The sequence below is a fragment of the Numida meleagris genome, chromosome 3 (assembly GCF_002078875.1).
Source record: "Numida meleagris isolate 19003 breed g44 Domestic line chromosome 3, NumMel1.0, whole genome shotgun sequence".
Classification (NCBI taxonomy): Eukaryota; Metazoa; Chordata; class Aves; order Galliformes; family Numididae; genus Numida; species Numida meleagris.
This window is the reverse complement of record NC_034411.1, coordinates 31,036,083-31,055,859: the sequence shown is the minus strand read 5'-3', so window position 1 is coordinate 31,055,859 and position 19,777 is coordinate 31,036,083. Positions and strand designations below refer to the sequence as shown.

Below are 19,777 nucleotides of genomic sequence, written 5' to 3'. Positions count from 1 at the left end.
AAACAAAAATATCAAACACTAGGTCCCAAGTGAACTGAATACAAGCCCTGTTTACACTACTCAGAACACACCAGTAGCTGTACAAACTGCTTGAGTCCAATATTTCTGAATTTGATAAACAGCTTCTTGCGTTCATTACTTCAGATTCTCTTTCAAATGTAGTTCTGCGATGTATGTTTCAGTGCTAATATTTATAGCAATATGAAATGCATGTAGTGAAGGAAGCCTGTCACATACCTGTCTGTGTTTCTTATTATGCATATGTGTGAAAAAATCAAACATGGTCCCGCAGATGGTATTGCAGTCTTTGCACCAGTGGTTCCCTGCATCATAATACTCATAAATATTGGCCAACTGGAAAGGATGTTTGGAGGACTGTGAAGAGGATTCTGCTGGCTTCGGGCTCCTGCCTCTGGATTTTTCATTAGTTGGTTTTGATTCCTAAATTAAACAAAAGGAAACATTTATCTAAGACAAGGTAGGACAGACATAATGCTCTGGAACTCAGATCTTGCCTCCAGCAGAAGCCACACGCACAAAAAGAAAGTATATATCACCTGCTTTTTAGCGCCCAGGCTAAATCCACTGTTTCAGAGAGCTGGTATTGACGATAAAGATGCAGCGTGGTCACAGTGAAGAGCTTCCAGTAAGAATCCCAGATGTAATGGCTGGATGGTTGTAGGTAATCAAGGAACCAAATGAACAAATCCCCTAAGGCATGCACCCTTCCCACTTTATGGGTTTCACACAAGGATCTCAATAGTTTCAATTTACAGTACTAGCTAACAGTACCTGGAACACCTAAAAGCACTTAGAAGTTCTGCTAGAAACACCTAGAAGTTACTGTAAAAGTAGCTTGGATGAAAGTAGAATGAAAAAGGAAGTAAAAGTTAGTTGACTGAAAGTATTTAACTCAATTATTTTATCAGATTATTTGAGTGCCTGAATTCTCTGGAAGACTCGTTGCTTAACAGTAATAAAGTTCAGTTAATTACCTAAGTACATACAGAGAAGCATCTTGCGAGTTAAGCATGTGATACTTACATTGATTTGTACAGAAAGATGGCATACAGTAATGCACAGACCTTTCAGGACACTAGCCAAAATCAATACATTTTGCTCAGAATCTTGATGTATGCTAACACTGTGAGTAGCAAAAGAAATAATCCCTGAAACAGACAATGAACAAGCCCTGCTAACCGAGTTTACCATACTAGTGGATAGTACTAGGTGTATTTTGAGTTTTGATTTACATTCCCAGTGGCTGAAAGCCCACCACGTTATCATTTCTAATCTGCATGGCATTCTGAGAAGAACAGCACCTTTCCAAACTTAGCAGGCCCAAACCAGTTGCATGATTTCCAAGTTATTTAGTAGCGGTGTCAAACAAATTTACTTAAGCAGACTCAAAACCAACAAATAACATCTGCCTTACTTGAAATTCCTTTTGATAAACAGGGACAGGTTCTCTCCTTATACCATTCCATGCAACTTAAACAGTAACACAAGCAATGAAGAAATATCCACGCCACTATGCGCTTCAGAAATCTCCACATCCCAATGCAATCTAGTTCTTGGTACAGAGTAAGAAGTGATTCAGTGAATATTTGCATATATTCTATCTGCAAGAACATAGCAAAGCTGACATTCTCTTAAACAATGAGAAGATCAACTTATGATCAGTAAGAAATGCATGGAAGGACGTTCACGATGTCTAAGAAGTGTTTTCTTTTACGTTATTTACAGACCCATACAATATATCCTATAAAATACTATCTCAATCAGAACTTTACAAAACACAATGCTTCTCAAATAAATGAGTGACAGCCAATTCTAACTCGTTTGTGCTTCTACAATTAGCAAAACATAAACAACTTTTAGATCACAGTATCTTACCTCCACATCAACAGAAACTTGGGATAAAGCTCAGGGATGTCTTTTTAGTAAAAGACTAGTTTCACCTTTGCAATTTGTAACTACAATACACAAACACAAGCTCAGCAGCAAAAGACCACAAAATAGCTTGCGAAGATGCAGAAAGGCGTAAATGTTTTTGCCCCTTGATTGGGCAAGCAAACTGATCTCAGTGTCCAAAAGTCTGCACTATCTTTCTTTTCACAAAAACAAAAGTTAACAATCAGAATTATAAGGTGAATCTCAGAGGCTAAGGTCAGCATCCTACATTCCATGTTAAAATAAGGAACAATAAAAGGGGGACAAGTCATTATGGGTTCAGACAATGCAAACAATGGAAGTAAAAATAATGAAAGATACATTCACACATACTTTCTCTCATGAAAAGAAAGCAATATAACTTAATGCAATGTAGGATTTAACAGATGTTCTTGTCTACTTACTTGTACCATGTGGTGTTTGATGCAAATAATTTGTAAAAAAATAAGTCGATACTAGATTTTGGTGCAAAAATAAAACACAAAAACAAGCCTTAAAATGAAAGACATCTAATGACTTCCCTGAACCAGACCAAGATGAAACATAAGGAAAAGTTTACAGGATTCACCTCTGGCCCTAATAACACTTTAATTTCTGCAAAAAAATACACAGTAAAGTCAGGCGTACACAAAAAGCATCTACTATCTTCCTTCATCTATACCAGTGACATAATTGAATATACATCAGAAAGCAACATCAATATAGTCCTGAATGCACATACAACCTCTCAGATGCTACTATCACCAGACACAACTTCCAGAGTAAAAAAAAAAAATCTGGAACTTGATAAGCCTCTTCTAGCGTATCCACCACTTAGAGACCAAGTCAGAGAGACGACCACAACACATACTGACATTTCTTAAGAAAGAACACATAGCATATACGTAATAATCATGTTAAGCTGACAATCATATTTAAGTCTTGCCATGATTTGTTAATATCATCACCTGGTGAGAAAAATAACATGCTCCAAACTTTCAGAAAACTTGGACAAATATTCCTTTTTGGCAGGCCATACTGGAAATATTGTACAGAAAAAAAGTCTGTCATTCTCAATATGGAGTTGAGACTTAACAGCTACAAACACTTATGCTACTGCTCAAACCATCCAACACCTCACAAAACCAAGATAAAAAACAGTAAGTGGTACTGAATTGCACAAACTCTGCGGGAAATTATAAACTCTGATTACATTTACTCTCACCTGCATACACAATCAAAAACAGCATATGAGATGTGGTAACAAATGCCATAAAATGAACCTTCTGTTGAATGTTTGGGAGCAGCTGTTCCCCAATTCCCTCTTCTCTTAATGGAAAAATCATTAGTATACAACCTAGTAGATTTTACCTTATTGGAGGAAGTTGCTTTCTCCAGACCTTTTGTGTTTTCAGACTTGCTGTTCTTTTCTGAGGAATCTTTGGTTTCCACAGACGGTTTCCGGGGTTTTTCAAATATGTTAATCCCCAAGATCTGAGCTACTTTGTCAAGCTCAGATTGCTTTTTATCAGCTGCATCAGATTCTTTATGGAGCTCTGAAATCTCCTTCATAATATTCTCTTGAAGTCTGTTCACCTCAACCAACAAGGGGTCTTTGTGTCCATCCTTCTCACGTCGTTTTTTCCTCAACATCTCTCCTGAGCCAATCAAGGAAATAGAATAGTTGGAAATGCAACACAAAAATTGTCTTAAGATCTGCATGCTATTCCAGCAACAAGTAAAATACAAATACAAAATACTACACTTAAATTTTGACTATGAAGTTGTAAAGGTGGAACCAACTCATAGGTACAATACCACTAAATCTGTACAATCTACCTCTGTAGGGGTTGCCTTAATATACACTCCTAACAAAGGCAGCACAATCCTCAAGAGAAAGAACCGAGTTAAGAATTACTGTATGATCAAGTAAGCAAAATTGTTTTCTATGTTAATCATACATTATAATCTGAAATGATAATCTACGAGTGGTGGAAATATTTACTTTGATAAAAACAAAAGTTTTAAAATAACATAAGTTAGTAAGTTAGAAAGGACTTTTCCTTCTCCAAATAAGATTCATAAAAATTGAAAGACATGCTGACATCTTCAGTTGCTATTCGTCATTTCTTCTAAAAAAGCACTAGAAGACACAAACTGCAATTCTTTTAACCTACCAAGCTACTAAAGAAGACTGAAGAGCAGCTGTTTGCTTCAGTGTAACAGTCAGATTTCGACATAATTAATTTTAATATAGTAATTAGGTCATCGGTTTCTCAAGAGTTCTGCACAGCCCTGAGTATGAAAATATTACAGTAAAGCCGATACATTTTGGTCTTCACTTTCAGCAGGTACTGCTAGTGGAAAAAAAAATAAATGGGGGAAGACGTGCCATACCTTGCTGTTTACGAAGCCTGTCCAGTTCAGTCTTCAGATAATAAAGCTTCTTCTGCCGTGCTTCTCGCTCATTCTTCAGTTTTTCTCTCTCTTCTATCACCTAAACAGATTGCAAGAAAACTGGATTTTCTTCTCCACCTACCATAAGTTAATCGGTCTTGTGAACAAGACAGCAAGAACTCAGCTTGCCAGTCACAGAACATTGCTCACTATTCTCAAAACGTTCTTGAGTATTATAACACAACAAATACTTATCTTTATTTGCATCTGCAGGTAACTATACCTGTGCTTACCTTACAACTCTATAGAAAGGTGATTTTTTTCTTGCCCTGATTCACACAGACCAATTTATTAGCACTGTTGCTGCTGCCACTAGCAAGAACTATTATAGAAATTTTAGTTCCCCGTGATGTAATTCAGCCATCAATAAGACAGAAAACATGTCTCATTCTAATCTATTACAGGCTGTAGCACCCATTTTCTAAATGTGGTAACTTGGCCAGTGTATTCTCGAAAACTGCCTGGCTTGACAGACTCTTCATGGCACTGAGGCTTGGCTCACTATCTTCTCACAGGGCCCATCAAGTCCAGTGTTAAACAGTTCTTCAAAACTCACACAGAATCTCTACAGACAGCATAATGCAACACTGACAAAAGACCTTACAGCCCTTGACCTTCTCTCCTAATTTGACTTTGCCCAATTTTAGCAATCATTTAGGATTCTGCCTCAATGTGATCTTAAGTGTATCACCAAGAACATTTTGCAAGCATCAGTGTCTGCAGTTAAACACGTGGATGAAGTTTGTTTCTTGCTCAGTAAAGTCTAGCAGGAGGAGCTTATACATTTGCTTTTCACTAGTTTGCATTGACTCCCATCGAAGAAAACCAGCCAATATGCTAAAATGAAACATGAGAAATCCTTACAATTTCCTCCCTTCATTTTTTCTAACTAATTTTCCAGGACACAAATCCCAATTTCCTACCCTCACAATGCTCCTGAAGCTTACTACGGACTCCTTCCTCGAACAAGTAAGAACTGATCCAAGGCCTAGTCCTCACTAGAGAATCACTACTACTATGGCAATATAAGTGTCAGCAGGATTCCTGTCTTGAGTAAATATTACATATACCAATGGGAGAATTTCTACCAACACAGTCAGGCCACTTCTTGAATGCCATAAGATTTTTATTATTTTTAAATTATAAAACACCATTTTGTCATTTCGGGTTTTCTGGCAGCACAGGGGCATCAAATGGAGCAGGAAAGTTGCTAAATTTCAAGGCACTTAGCAAAGAACTGGACTAAGCCCAAGCCACGAAACTCTGTGTGTGAGTAGTGCAGACAAAGACCTGGAAGTCCTGCCAAGACACACAGCTGAGCTACCAGTGCATGTCAGAGCAGGAGGAAACCCCCACACCTTTAGCCAATGCAGCTCTTTCAGAAGTGCCCAAGTTTCATTAATAACAAAAATTCAACAATGTCAGCTGAAGAAATTATTATTTCTGCAAACAGTTAAAATGTACTCATCTGCTCAAATAGCATTTAGTCTAAGTACTTCTATTTAAGTCATTTCAAACAAAAAGCAAAGAGGCTATCTCAGACCAAAACTTTTGTTTATCCCTAAAACCTCTCTTGGCAACTTGTGCCAGTGCTCAGTCATCCGCACAGTAAAAAAAGCATTTTCCCATGTTCAGATGGAAGCTCTTTGTTTTTCAATTTGTGCCCATCTTGTCCTGTCACTGGGCACCACTGAAAAGAGACTGGCTCTGTCTTTTTTACACCACCCTTTCAGGTATTTATGTACCTACATATCTTCAGTGATTTGAATATCTAAAGCTCAGTGGAATAAAGTTGAGATGTGGCTACCAAGTGTCTTTCTGTAAGCTTATGTTTGGCCCTAATCTATAACCTACAAGTGTGCAATTTTGGAGTATTTTAAATGTACTTTTTAAATTGTTACAGAATAAACAGATAAGTACCTAGAAATCTTTAACAAAAGCAAATGTAGTCCAACTAGTTTTAAACTGGAACCACTCAGGCTAAAAACAGTGCATTTAAAAAGTTTCTAGCCCAGTAAGCAAGCAGTCTGACATATTTGGATACATTAGAATATATAGCATACCTTCTGCTTCTGAGCTGCTCGGTTTTTTTCATCTGATATCTTTTCTGGGGTACTTTTGAGAGGGTGTGAAGATGGACGAAGGGGCACTTTGGAATGAGCAGGAGTGGTAGGGACACGAACGAGCACAGAACCATCTCTTTTCACATCGGTAGCATCCTTTCTCATAGAAACTGTCTCAATAACTCGGAGGTTGGGACGCGTGGGGTTCGCTGACATGGCCATAGTAAGAAGCCCATGAGCTTCTGGCAACGCAGGATTAGGCTGCTGGGTAGGGGGATACATGGTCCAGCCAGGAGCTGCATAAGCCATGTAATGCCCATATGCGTCATATCCTGGAGGGGCCAGTGTGGGAGGTGGATAGTTTGGGGGCATCTGAGCGGTAGTGAACTGGGAATAGTTGGGAATTTGGTATTGGGAAACAGAAGTAGGTGTAGGTGGCAAACTAGCGGGAGCTGGTGGAACTGAGGGAATGAGAGAAACAGAAGGAAGAGGCTGTTCTGGCGCACACGGAGGTATGTCCTGTCCTCCTGGCGTGTTCTTTGCATATTCTGACTTCTGAAGAGAGGATGCATCTTTAGACTGCTGGAAAGAAATGGGAGGTGATGCCGAATGCTGCTGGCCTGACTCTGGAGAACGAGTGTCACTTCGGCTGCGACGTAAGTCCCAAGGGTCCGTTCTGCGAGTATCTGAAGAGCGACGATCAGGAGAACGAGATGCCAACTTTTTGCCATGAAGGCGTTCCTGAGTACGAATGGCTAGTCTTCCGATTTCAGCAACACCAATGTCAAGTCCAATGGTTTTCAGTAAGTCATGGATCTTGGCATACTCAGCATTAGGCTCTTCTAAAGGATCCAGCTTGACAGCTGGAGCAGGAGAAGATGGAGGTAGGCTCACCTTCTGGCTTATCATCTCATTGCTACAACTCACTGGAGGCTTTTGAACAAGGTGTGATTCAGTTTTAGTGTCTTCATCCTCATCACCATAAAGAAATTTCTCTTCATCCTCTATGTCAGGAAAACTACGCCTCCGCTTCTCCTGTGCACTGACAGAATCAGCCATCATGCCCAGAATTCGGGAGAAACCACTGCCATCCTGACTGGCCCTCTCATGAGGCAGTAGGAAGTCAGTATGGCGATCAGCAGGCTCTGATTTGGGTTCTATTTTCTCCTTGTGACTTAAGAAGCTTCCAAACTTCTCTTCATATGTAAAACTGTCCTTGGGAGCTGCAGAAAGTGGGTTCCACTCATATAAGCCATCATGTAACTCTTTGTTTGCAGACTCCATAACAGAGTCTTTGTTAAACCGCTTGAGAAAGTTCTCCACTTCAGAGGAAAATGGAGCTGCGTTGTTGCTCTGGGGCAAAGATGAATGACTAGAAAGAAGAGGAAGATCCTTGCTGGGAGCAGAGCCGCTAGAAAAGTCCTCGGGCTGAAAGACAGAGAAGTTATTATTCACTACAGCACCTTCTGAGGGGAATGTGTACCTTGTAGAATAAAAGAACACGATCATTTCTCTTCAAGATCACATTTGAAGAGAAGAGTTAAAAAAGGCAATTCACAGTTGGAAGAGAAATAGAGAATATTAAAAAAAAATTGTCTAGTGAGTCTAGAATCATAGACTAGCTCATCCTAGAGAACACACAAAATCAGAATTGTATTTCACTAACTTTTTGACAAGCTTAGGAAATGAAACTTTTAAGCTGAAACACTTCAACATAAGTTCATCTGTGTTTTGAGTTTAATCACAGACAAATAGGATATAACACTTTAAGACAAGTAAAAGTAACTGTACTGGGAATATTCCCAGTCACTTCTTCAGATATGCATAATTAATGGCAAATGAAATAGACACAGGCATAGAACAGGATCTTCAGTACTGGGGCACCTCCTGATATAAACATGTCACTGATCAGTACAATAAGCAGATCAAAAGTGATGCGCTAAAACATGCAAAAAGAAATTTATCACAGTGGTCCCAACTTCGCTGATACTCTGATTTTCAAACTCGACTGGAATGGCTTGGGTATAAATTAAGTATGGTTAACGTGAGCCTACAGTCTAAAGAGAAGAATTAAGGACACTCAGAGATGTTTGCAGCCAAAGATACTGAGGATTCATCAGGCACTTCTTAGTCTATTATAAAGAAACAGAAAGAGGAACGATGACAGGCATAGCTTCTATCAATGTCCTGACGGCCTGTATGCAAAAAGACTCAGCTTTTCAACACAATCTCAGCGTTCTGGGACAAATTTCAACAAGAACATTTCATTCTGCCTCAGATTTTACAGATATATAATCCTTGATTAATTGCCTTCACTATTTAAAACTTCCAGTGCAATTCTAAATTGTACAGGCCTGCAAAAAGATACCTGTCCTTTCAAAGACAGGAGAATGTAAGCATTTGACTTTTCTATTTTGGAAATCTATATCAGGAAGTGACTGTTTTGGAAAGGAGTAGTGAAGAGACAGACACATAGACAGAGATCAAACCTGAACAGGAGACTCTACTTCCATCTCCACTCTTTTCTTCAAGATAGATTTTTTGGGCATGGATGGTACTTCCTCAGGCCTATATGTATACCGAGGTTCAGAAGTCTGTAGTGTGTTAGCCAAGCCTGGGATCACATAACCACTGTCTGAAACATCATGATTCAAGTTTCTATTACGTTCTTCCTCTTCTCTTTTTCTCCTGGCACGGTCCAGCTCTCGGAATTCTTCATTCAGGTATGATGGGCTTGGACTTCTACTGCGGCTAAGGCTGCGGCTGCGGCTTCGTCTGCGATAGTTTCGTGTTCCTGATGAGAAACCTTGATGCTCTCCACTCATACAATGCAATTTCTCATCTTTTTCATACCGTGGACGCTTTATTTCTCGTCCCCTCTCTTCTGGTCTTGATGGGTAGAAAGATTTCCTAAATTTGTCACCATCTCTGTCAGATCCACGAGACAGCTCTTCTCGACGACCATAATGAGGACTATAATCTGAAGGATGAAGAAAAACATCTCGGTTGCGGTAGTCTTCATCGTGTCTCGTGCTGAAGGGACTTGAAGGTTGATCTTCATGTGACAGGTATCTCTCTAAGCCTCGAGGGCATGAAAGGCCTCTGGTGAATATCGGACCATCAGCCATATCATCCCTGCGTAAGAGAAGCGTAGAATAAACATAAGCGCTTGAGTCAGAGAAACCATGTCTTATTCTCACTCAAGAGTAAGAAATTTCCAAATCAAATTTGGAATAGCATCCCCATCACTAAACAGAAGTAATATTTTATGTATTTAAATGGTAGGGGACAGAAAGCATTGCTTTTTTTAACAGTGTTATGCTTCTCTCCTATGAAGTCACTTGCACATACATAAACAATTCGATTCACACTGCAGCCAAGCCTTGAAAAGTTGACAGGATGGACTTATTTCTGTTAAGGAGAGAGACTATCCATTTTAAAAAACATTACTATCATATTTCAGGCCACAACCCCTTTCCTCACCTCTCCCAGCAAGATGCTAAGGTCCCATTTCATATGAATTATTCAAGGTATAATTCACTTTCACACTAGCACATGCAACCAGATCCTCTTTCTAACTTCAGTGCTGGAAGAAGACCACAAATTCCAGCAATGTTTTCTGTTGCAAAAGATCTATAGACAGGATCGTCAAAGTCATAATCTGCTTTACCTAAAAAAGAAGCATAGTTTTTTACATGGTATCTATGAATCGGCAATAGTAAATGTAAGAGTATCATTTCTTTGTGCCAGCCCCTACATTATTATACACAGTGGACTACAACTAGTACAACCTGGGAATAGCTAGCTATGTCTCTTGGTCTATCCTTTTATGGACCAACTCCTACAGACGCTTCCAATCAGGAGTACTATTTTAACCAACTCCTTTTCCCCTCAGCCCCTAAGAACTTCTCTGCCACTGTCATTTACATCACGCAGAAACAAACCAAACCGCTTTAAAACTGCCAATTGCTGTCTTTGTTTTCAGATACTTCAAAAATCTAGCAAGATCCTCCAAGAATGGGAAGCAAATGTGTTCAATTAAGGGAAATCAATGAGTCAGAAACCTTAGAAAAATGTTTCTCTTGACTGATTAAGACATCAGCTTGAGATAAACTATGTATGACTGCCTGAATCTTCAAAAATCACATCCTCCTCCTAAGAAAAGTGCCTCAATAAATCTGAGAAGAGACAAAAAGTCACAAGAGACAACATTTTCCAAAAAAAAAAAAAATCCACCACAAACAAACAAAATCAAAAAACAACCCTGCAGATAAAATTACAGTCCCAGTTTTTTAAGTCACCAGACCAAGAAATAACTAATGTGACCAAATAAGCCTTTTCCTTTTTTATCTTCATAGTTCACAGATGCATATTTAAGAACAAAACCAATATGAAATTTCACTTCATCTCTCACTTGCATCACTGCAAAGCATTTTCTACATTATTAGATGCATTATTGACCCATTATGTCTTCAAAAATATGGCATACACCAGTATCTGTGATACCAGACGTAACATCTTCCATATCAAACCATATACCTTCACTCTTCTAAAAGCATGAAAATGTCTACAAATGAGCTAAGTTTTGTACATAAAGTTGCTGTTCATAGCCTATACAAAATAATCTATTTAAAAGCAAAAGTTTCTGTTTAGCATCACCATCACCTTCCATGAGAGCCTGCTATACCTACACATGCTGGTCAAGTAACAGATGTATTTCACCATACACCTTCCGTTGATTTTTGAGCAAATAGTTTGCACCCATGCTTGCCAAATACTCTGACTGCAGCAACAAAGGGGAAATAATACATCAGAAAGACAGGAACAGCAAACCCTACTACACTTAAAACAAAAAGAATGTTCTAAATACACTCCAAATACCAAGGACACAGATTTAAAACCCAAAGATTAAATACAGGTGTGAGAAAAAGGTTTACTTGCCTTATGGAAACTATGGCTCTTTGAAATATGTACTCGGTAAATATAGTTCAATTTTCAGTCAGTAAAGTCCACTCAGTATGTTACATCCCTGGGAGAGGATACAAGGTGGTACCACACTGAGCATCCCAATTCCTTCCTCAACACAGAGTCTAAGAACTACTGGAAATTGCAGTATCAAAGATCAGACCATAGACTACACAGAGACAATGCCTCAAAGAATTAAAACTGATGTGAGGTAAGTTTACTTTTTATCATATTTGTGTGTTTATATACATCAGAACAGAAATAAACAATGGCATTCTGCTATGAGCAACCAATAGGACTCCATCTTAACCGTCTTTGAATTGGAAGTTTGACGAGCTGTTTACATTCAAGCCAGCTGTCACTCTTGATATCAAGCCAAAATTTGCTATTTCAGAACACAGCTTAATGCAGGCCAAGTCTCCACAGTGATATGGTCTAATCTTCAGCATTAATCTCAGATGAAAGAATTGGTGGGATGCTCTGTATAGCTTATGCCAGCTCAGATAGAAAGAGATGAAAGACAGGGAGGGTAAATAATATACATACTTCACTTTGATAAAGCAAGATTCCAGGAAACAAAAAAGACTAATCTGATAAAGAAGACAAACTGTTTAAGTGACCTCAAAGTCACAGACCAGCAGCATTCAGCAACCTTACTTAGACATGCGCAGGAGGCCTAAAAACTTGGAACAAATTCTTACAGATGTTTCAGGATGGATCTGCACATAGACACACACCCCATGAAATTTTCCTAGGGCATCACAAAAATCTATGTCTGCAGGAGAATCCAAAAGCATGCTTGATATCTACATTTTGGTATTTTATTTCCTTTCTATTTTAATGAATCTTTCTGCCACCCCAAAACCCTTTGCAGAAGAGATCGCTTCAAACCCGAGTAGGCAGGAAAAATAGTTGAGGATAACAAAAATCAGAATTGTTTGTTCCAGTTACTTCAAAATCAGAAAACACATCTTCATAAAATACTTTTTTTTTTTAATAGGAACAAGAAGGGACTGTGTGTACAATATGAATGTGATGTGCTCAATATTAAAGCCAACGATGATCACCAGTAAGAGCTACTCTCTAAAGTTCAGTGATAAAGTCAGTGTCTGGGAACCAAGGCAATCATACAGTAGGAAAAAAAACATGATAAACAATATCCTTAACCAACTACCAACTGTCTCTTTAAAACAACCAAAATAATAAATAGTGAATAAATCTGCAAGCCATAAGCAGTATCTACTGGCTTTAGAAAAGCTGAGGGATGACTAGGTTGTCATGTTAAGCTTCTGGACAGTGGCACCACTCAGTCAAGCACAGACAACACAAACAGAATGGAGGGGGAAAAACCACAAAATGAAACAAAAAGAAAACTTAACCACATGGAGCTCTTTCACACCTACACTTAAATAGCAAGTCACTTAAAAACTGAGGTCTACATTGTCTGACTTCTTATTCTCATTCCAATTCATCACTTCAGTACCTCAGTACCTTCTCAGGAGTTGACTCTGACATGATTTTTGTGTGTTTTTTTTTTTTAATTACCTTGTTACCATTTTTCTTCCAGTAACAGAGATAAAGTGAAAGTTATTTGCTTATCAAGAGAGTGAAGATCCTCACAGCAGCCATTTTCATTCTCATGTTAAAATAAAACTCTGCTTTATGCTTTACGCTTTATGGTTATTCCTAACCAGGAAGCATAACCACAAAACAGGTTACATATAAAACCTCGCTGCAGAAAATGAAGTAATGGGGCAACACCACCATGTTCTAAATTTGTTGGAGCAGCACAGAGCCAGTTCTCCTACTTCTAATTTCCTGCTCCTTCCAATCACTGTACTCTCTCCAGGCACATGCACTCATCTTGTTTAGAAGACTGCAGACTGTACAGGGAATTTACAAGTCAAAAACTGATTCCAGAAGAACTGACGTAAAGCCATAAAAGTGACAGTACTGAAAAATAAACTCTCTTTCGCTTTTCCACACCTGCAGACTTACCCTTACACTTGAGAGACAGGAAATTCACTTATTCTGCTCACTTCCTTTTTAAATTTTTTTTCTCTTTTAAACAGCTGGGGGATATTTGCATCAAAAAGTGATGTTACTGTGCCTTTTTGCTTTGCAGGCCTGAGCCTGATCTGAAATTACATTATGCCTGCTCTGGGGCACAAAGTACCCCAGCTTTAAGTTTACAACTCAAAACAAAGCAAACAATTTCAGTTGAACAAGATAATCTTATTTTACTTCTTCTGCCAGATTCTACCTGTTCTTCCATGGTAGGCAAAGATTTTCTAACAGTACCTACTAATATTTAAACTTCAGCATTCACAGCAGTACTTATAACACAACTGACTTCTCTTCATTAACTGTGTTTCTCTTCAGTTCCAATCAAGGAACCCTAAGAATTCTAACACTTTATCATGTACGAGATTGTCTGACTGTGTTCACTTCCCCTCCGCAGGATTTTTGAAGCCAAAATAATAGGTTTTCTTCAAGCTATGCTAGAGCTCTAAAAATCAAAAATCAAGAAAGTATGTTATTCCTCCCAGTAAATGAGGAAATCAAAGATTTACACTATCCATACACAGCCTTAATTTATGTTAGGACTAGGTTGCTTCATAAGAAACAGAAGGTGACTGAAGCTGTGATATGTCAAATGAAGCACCTCCTTCCTGCAAGATACTCTAGGCACTTTTAGTTGATATAGGTTCAAGAAACAGTTGACAGAAGTCAGAGAACAAACACTTGTCTGGGGCTACCATGAACACAGGCAGCAATGTTTCTTCAGGAATTCCCCATGCCAAAGCTTGCTGGAGCCTGGGGGAGTATTCCAAGGAGGCATCGCTACACGTTTACCCTGTTACCCTTGTTCCCTATGCACTCACTGTCAATCCCTAGCAGACAGACAGACTGCTGGGCCAATTATACGTTTGGCCTCACCCAGTACAGCCATTCTCATACTCTCACTGTTTCACCCACTTGAGTTCCCATCTGCAGAGGACCATACCTGTCACTCAGGTTATCAATTGGTGAGCCCAGTCTATCAGGCAGCCTCCTTCGCTCTGGCGTGCCAATGCAATACCGGTCATTACCAACAGTAATCCGCAAACTCTGTTCCAGTGAAGACTCAGAGCGGAGACTCGGTGAACGTCTCTGTAAATTGAAGAAAGAGTGCAAGCCCATCAATCAGGGAATTTTAATCTCAGCTACAGAAAGGCAAGAGACTCTGCTTAATAAATGAGACTTGGAGTGGATGGATCAATTGAAAAAAAAAAACAAAAAAAAAAAACTAGATGAACATTTGTTCCAAATATCTCAATAGCCTACAGTTACTAAAGAGAGGATACTAAGAGCATTTCATTTCTCACCTTAGCTGCCAGCAATAAGCTCTATATTTATATTATCTAAAAGGGAAATTTTCAACACAAAATTACCTTTAATAAGCTACCATTTTGGAAGGTGGAAAATCAGAGAAGTTCAACAAGTCCCAGATTCGCTGCTGTGCTCTCTTCTTCGTTAGAGCAGAAGCAGCTAAACAAATATCACATAAAAAACAGTGCCAGGAATATCTTAATAAAAATGCTTGCATTACTGGCCCTTTCCATCCCTAATAACAACACAGTGCATAGAATAAACCAGTGCAAACAAAGATTTTCCTAGCAGTGATGTTTTCAGCAGTTTTCCTCATCTCATGCTGCTTTCAGTGGATAAGCACAACCTAATACTAAAACTGTCAGTGGCTGGAGAAACTCCATTACCCCATTATCAGCGGTAGAACCAAACCAGAGTTATGTAAAGTTACCCTTGAAAAAACTACAGCAGAAAAGACCTGAGCTAACTGCTCTGCACAGATCTCCATTTGGAGACATACCCAATACAGAAAATGTCATTACTGTTAAGTAATGCTTTGTATCCTTTCAGAACATGGTACCAAAATTCGGGAATGACCAAGGTAAGGGAGTTCCATAAGAAGCAGACTAAAGGCAGAGATACTTGATTTATTTTTTTTTAAACAGCCATGGTTTATATTCTGCTTAACAGAAAACAAAGAACCTGCTTCAGTTCTGCCAAGCCAGTCACGTGCTTTCACAGCAGTAGCAAGCTGCAGGTGCACTACATTGGCTGCATCCAGGCTGCCCGCCCCAGGAAGCTGCAGCAGACTGAGCTCAATCCTCCAAGAGAACGAAAGAACATTCCATAACCTACAACAAGAAAGTAGGATTGCCTCACAAATTCATCTAACAAAATTTAATTGCAGTACAAATCGGCGCTAGAATCCACTGTGCATTTCCTTGTTCTAAGGTAAAATCAAACTGATTTTTGTTTTTCTCCATTAATCTGAATCCCAGCGTTTATCAGAATACGCCCTAATGACTTCCTAAGACCATCTGTTTTATATAGTACAATATCATCCTGGACCAGTCTGGCTGAAATACAACATAAACAAGGTGCATGCATCTCACACAAACGCACTTGGAAGGCTCAAACTTGCCCCGTTTAACACCGAATTTTGAGGGCTCCCTGGAGATGCGATTATCTTGAATGGCACCTTTTTGCCATCAAGGCTGACGGCAAGGTGGGCACATATATGACAGTATCTCCAGAAAATGGTGACTGAGAAGTGATGATTATACCTTAGAAGGAACTTCTGGACAAAAGAGGGAAATAGTTTACATTTAGTTAGTTCAGGATGTATACGACTGCCATACAGACCACCTAGAGACTGCGCTTAAGGTGTTTAAGGTATTTAACTTTTTGTTCTGACGGGGAAATTAAAGTTTTAAGAGCATTTGCATGGTGGAGTGCCACCGCCAATCAATCCTACCTATGCCCTGCACTGTGTTTTCTTCCTTTCCTATTCAGGCTTTCAAACAGCAGTTACCGTTACCATATAAAATGCACTGGTTGCATATCAGCACTTAATTTCTTCTTTCTCTGCTGACCCAAAATATCCCAGTCCTCCACTTTCAGCTAACTTTCTTACAAGAAAGCAAAGGAGCTGACAAAGACTATAAAAAGAACAAACATGCATGCCAGTGGCAAAAATACAAGCACTATGATGTGTCAGCCCTGCAAGAACACATACAGTCTGCCAAACTCTCTTGCTGCACAGCTCTGACCTTCCTCTACCTCCATTACATTTTCCAGTGCTCACCCCAAACCTCTGTTGCCACTCCATGCTCTTCCAATTCCCATACAGTTTTCCCCAGCTACTAGGAAACTTACAACATCCACACTTCCGATGTCCAATATACAGTCAACATCTCAGTTACACACGAAAGTGATGCTGATACCTTGGGAATGCATGCCTGTCATCTCAAAAACACAATGCCCAGAATCAAGAAAAGGGAACAAGAAATCTCAAAGGATGCTCCTTCCATATTCCAATTCATATAAACCATAGGGACGGTAACTTTTCTACTCTTCAGCCTCATGCCCTTATCCCATCAGTGTCTGCATTCCACGCGTAGTCTTCTACATTTACACTCCCCTCTTCCAAGTCCTCCTTCCTCACTGCAGCTTAAACCCCTCTTTCTCTCAGTCTCGCATCTGAATTCATCTCCTTTCAGTGACAGCTCCAAAATGCCACTTATTAACACTACTGTGTAACTCACTACTTTTCCTCAGCTTTTGCAGAGGGGGTCTGAAGTCATACAGGTCTGAAAACTTTGTTAAAACTTTACCAGAGCACGCTGACCCAACAAATCTGCTGTTGATTTTATTCCAATCACATTTAGCTCCACTGTCTGGAAAACATCAGCATACTCCCAGCTTTTATCGTTCTCTAATTTTGTAAACAGTCATTCTAAAAAATAAAAACAATCCATACATGTATCTTATGCATTAACATCACTTTTAAATAAGAAGTAGTGCTGACTGAACACCTCCTGGTGGGCAAAAACTTCCATGGAAAAAATGTTCACAGTACATATTCAGAGAATTAGCTAAACTTGGCTTCAGCATATGCCAGAGAGTGCAAAATTCAAGTTAAAGAGCTGTATTAAATCATCTCAATTTGACTGACACAGTGAGAGCTGCTTCCGAAAGAAAGTTTCTCCCTAAACACACTAGCATTCTTGTAAACAAACAACAAACCTATTGGGATTATCAGTTTAGCACTAGCTAATTTACTAGAGCCTAACTTCTAGGAATCATCATTTTTTCAGTCCTTCTCCCTGAAGTTAGAATAGGGAAGAAAAACATTGTGAATGTGTAACGACTTGCTGCAGTGACTCCTGCAACTTGAGCCAGAAGGGTGCAAAATAACACTGTTCTTGACAAACACTATTCTTTCAGTGTTTGTCTAAAGAGAGGTTTTGCTTGTTTGTTTGTTTTCTGAAGAAGTGAGAGGCTGCAAATCAAACACTTCTGATTCAAATTTCTCCAAGTCTGAACCAACACATTCAGCATCAGAAGTTTTGTGAAAGCCTACTCACATTCCCAACCTATGCAGACACAGCAAAAAGACACTGAGTGATGATAACACCAATCTCACAAAGTCCTGCTGCAGTATCCCTATTTACCATCCCCTTAGTTGAGACCGTGTCACTGTCCATCAGGCTACAATGTAAAATGACATGAATCATATTAAAAATCCATTCTATTAAAAAGAAACAAACAAACTTATTTTCAATTGCGATCTCATTAGCAAGACAAATTGCAAGGCTACTCCCTCAACAATTTATAGGGCTAAGATAATAGTGAACAACACCTAAAAGTAAATGGCCAGAGGCAAGCTGCTCAGCCCAGCTTAACTGTCAAACACAGTATTATCTTTCCACACCTTCAGGATGGGCTACCCCAGCACCTACTAATAGCTGACTTTTAACTCCACTACAGTCATCTGCCATCTCTTCCATAGATGCAGCTTCAAGGAAATCCTGTAAGAATGTCTACCACCATCACAAAGGCCAATCCCACTCTCTCGGGGTCCAACCATGCATTGAATCACAGCAGACAACATGCTGGCTGAATTAACTTTCAGCCAAATCAGTCTCTCGAAGCAGCTCACTTTTGCAACTTCACAAACACAAGTATGAGTACAGAATATAGTGCAGAGCGAGAGGAAAACGTTGAGAGCATCCTTCCTTTTAATTGTACATATGCTGGGTTAAATGACCAGGGAACCATTCCCTAAAACATCACAGCACAAAATTCTTTCAGAGCAACATGAGCACACAGCAAACCTATGACTTACCAAGACAGCAGCTACTGGACAATTTCTGCACCAAGAGCAACAGATAGCCTGAGTGAATGAATGCCACTTGCCAAAAAAAAGGTACAACCACAAGCACCCATGGTGGTGTCACTTCAGCTGCAACATCATAGCTTCACATCCAAGTCAGATTTTGCATGGATTGAGTAAGAAGAGTGGCACACCTGGTGCGCAGCCCCAGCCACAAAGCAGTGCCTATCTCAAGATCAGTACCTGTAACAAAGCCTCCTTTGCACATCAGTGACAGCAGGAAGCGCTCAGACAAAACACTCACTCAACACCTTACCAAGAAAGTTACCTTTCCATCAATAAAAGATTTATACAATAACACAACACTGTGACAGGTGGAGGAAACAGATCAGCTGCATCCTTTCCCTCAGTAAAAGCATCATCATCCAGACTTAGCCAAAACGGCTTGAGCCGTTAAAAGAGACATAAAAATATAACGGGGAAAAAAAAAAAGAAAAAAAAATTCCTTAAAGTGGAGGTAACCGATCCCCCCGCGGAGCTCCTCAGGACGCGGGGGGAACCGCTCCTCTCCCGGCGCAGGACGGCGTGGGGCCCTGCCTCGCGGCCGGGCCGTGCCGGGATCAGGTAGCGAGGCCTGACAGCCGCCCCCCGCCCGCAGCCCGCCCGCAGCCCGGCGGCGGTTACCCGGCTGTTGCTGTCTCCGTGTTCGCTCCCCCGGCGGCCCCGTGTCCCGCCGGACCCCGCTCCTCCCGGCGGCGACGGCGGCCTCCGGCTGCGGTGTGGCGATGGGGAGCGGCGGGAGGCGCCGCGGTGGCCCGACGGGGAGCGGTGGCGGCGCGGCGGCGAAGCGCCGGTGGCGGCTGCGGTGGGGGACGGCGGCGGGGGAGGCCGGCCGCGGCCCGGCCCCGGCCCCGATGTGTTGGTGCGGGAAGCGCGGGACCCCGCCGAGCCGCTCTCTTTGAGCCGGTGGGAGTACGAGGAAGACGAGGGGCCAGAGCGACCGCTGCTGGAGCGGTACATGATGGCGGCGGCGGCGGCCCGGGGGGTCCCAGCGGCCTGCGCGGGCGCCCCGGCTCCTCTGACCCGGCCCCCACCTCGTGGGGCCCCCCCCTGTTCCCCGCGCGTGCGCGCCACCGACCACTCTGCGCGCGTTCCCGATCCGACCCCCCCCTCG

The 19,777-nt window shown here is 40.7% G+C and overlaps 1 protein-coding gene across 1 annotated transcript in view; it reads right to left on the bottom strand.

Moving 5' to 3' along the window:
* ZNF318 (zinc finger protein 318) overlaps window positions 1-19,764 on the bottom strand; it is a 31,177-nt gene extending 11,413 nt beyond the window's left edge. The window contains exons 1-7 of the mRNA XM_021390334.1: window positions 19,288-19,764; window positions 14,425-14,570; window positions 8,942-9,587; window positions 6,453-7,880; window positions 4,330-4,429; window positions 3,304-3,590; window positions 238-441 (exon numbers count right to left, since the gene is read on the bottom strand). Of these exons, the coding sequence (XP_021246009.1) occupies window positions 238-441; window positions 3,304-3,590; window positions 4,330-4,429; window positions 6,453-7,880; window positions 8,942-9,587; window positions 14,425-14,570; window positions 19,288-19,623 (3,147 nt within the window). The 5' untranslated portion in view covers window positions 19,624-19,764. The remainder of the gene's footprint in view (window positions 1-237; window positions 442-3,303; window positions 3,591-4,329; window positions 4,430-6,452; window positions 7,881-8,941; window positions 9,588-14,424; window positions 14,571-19,287) is intronic.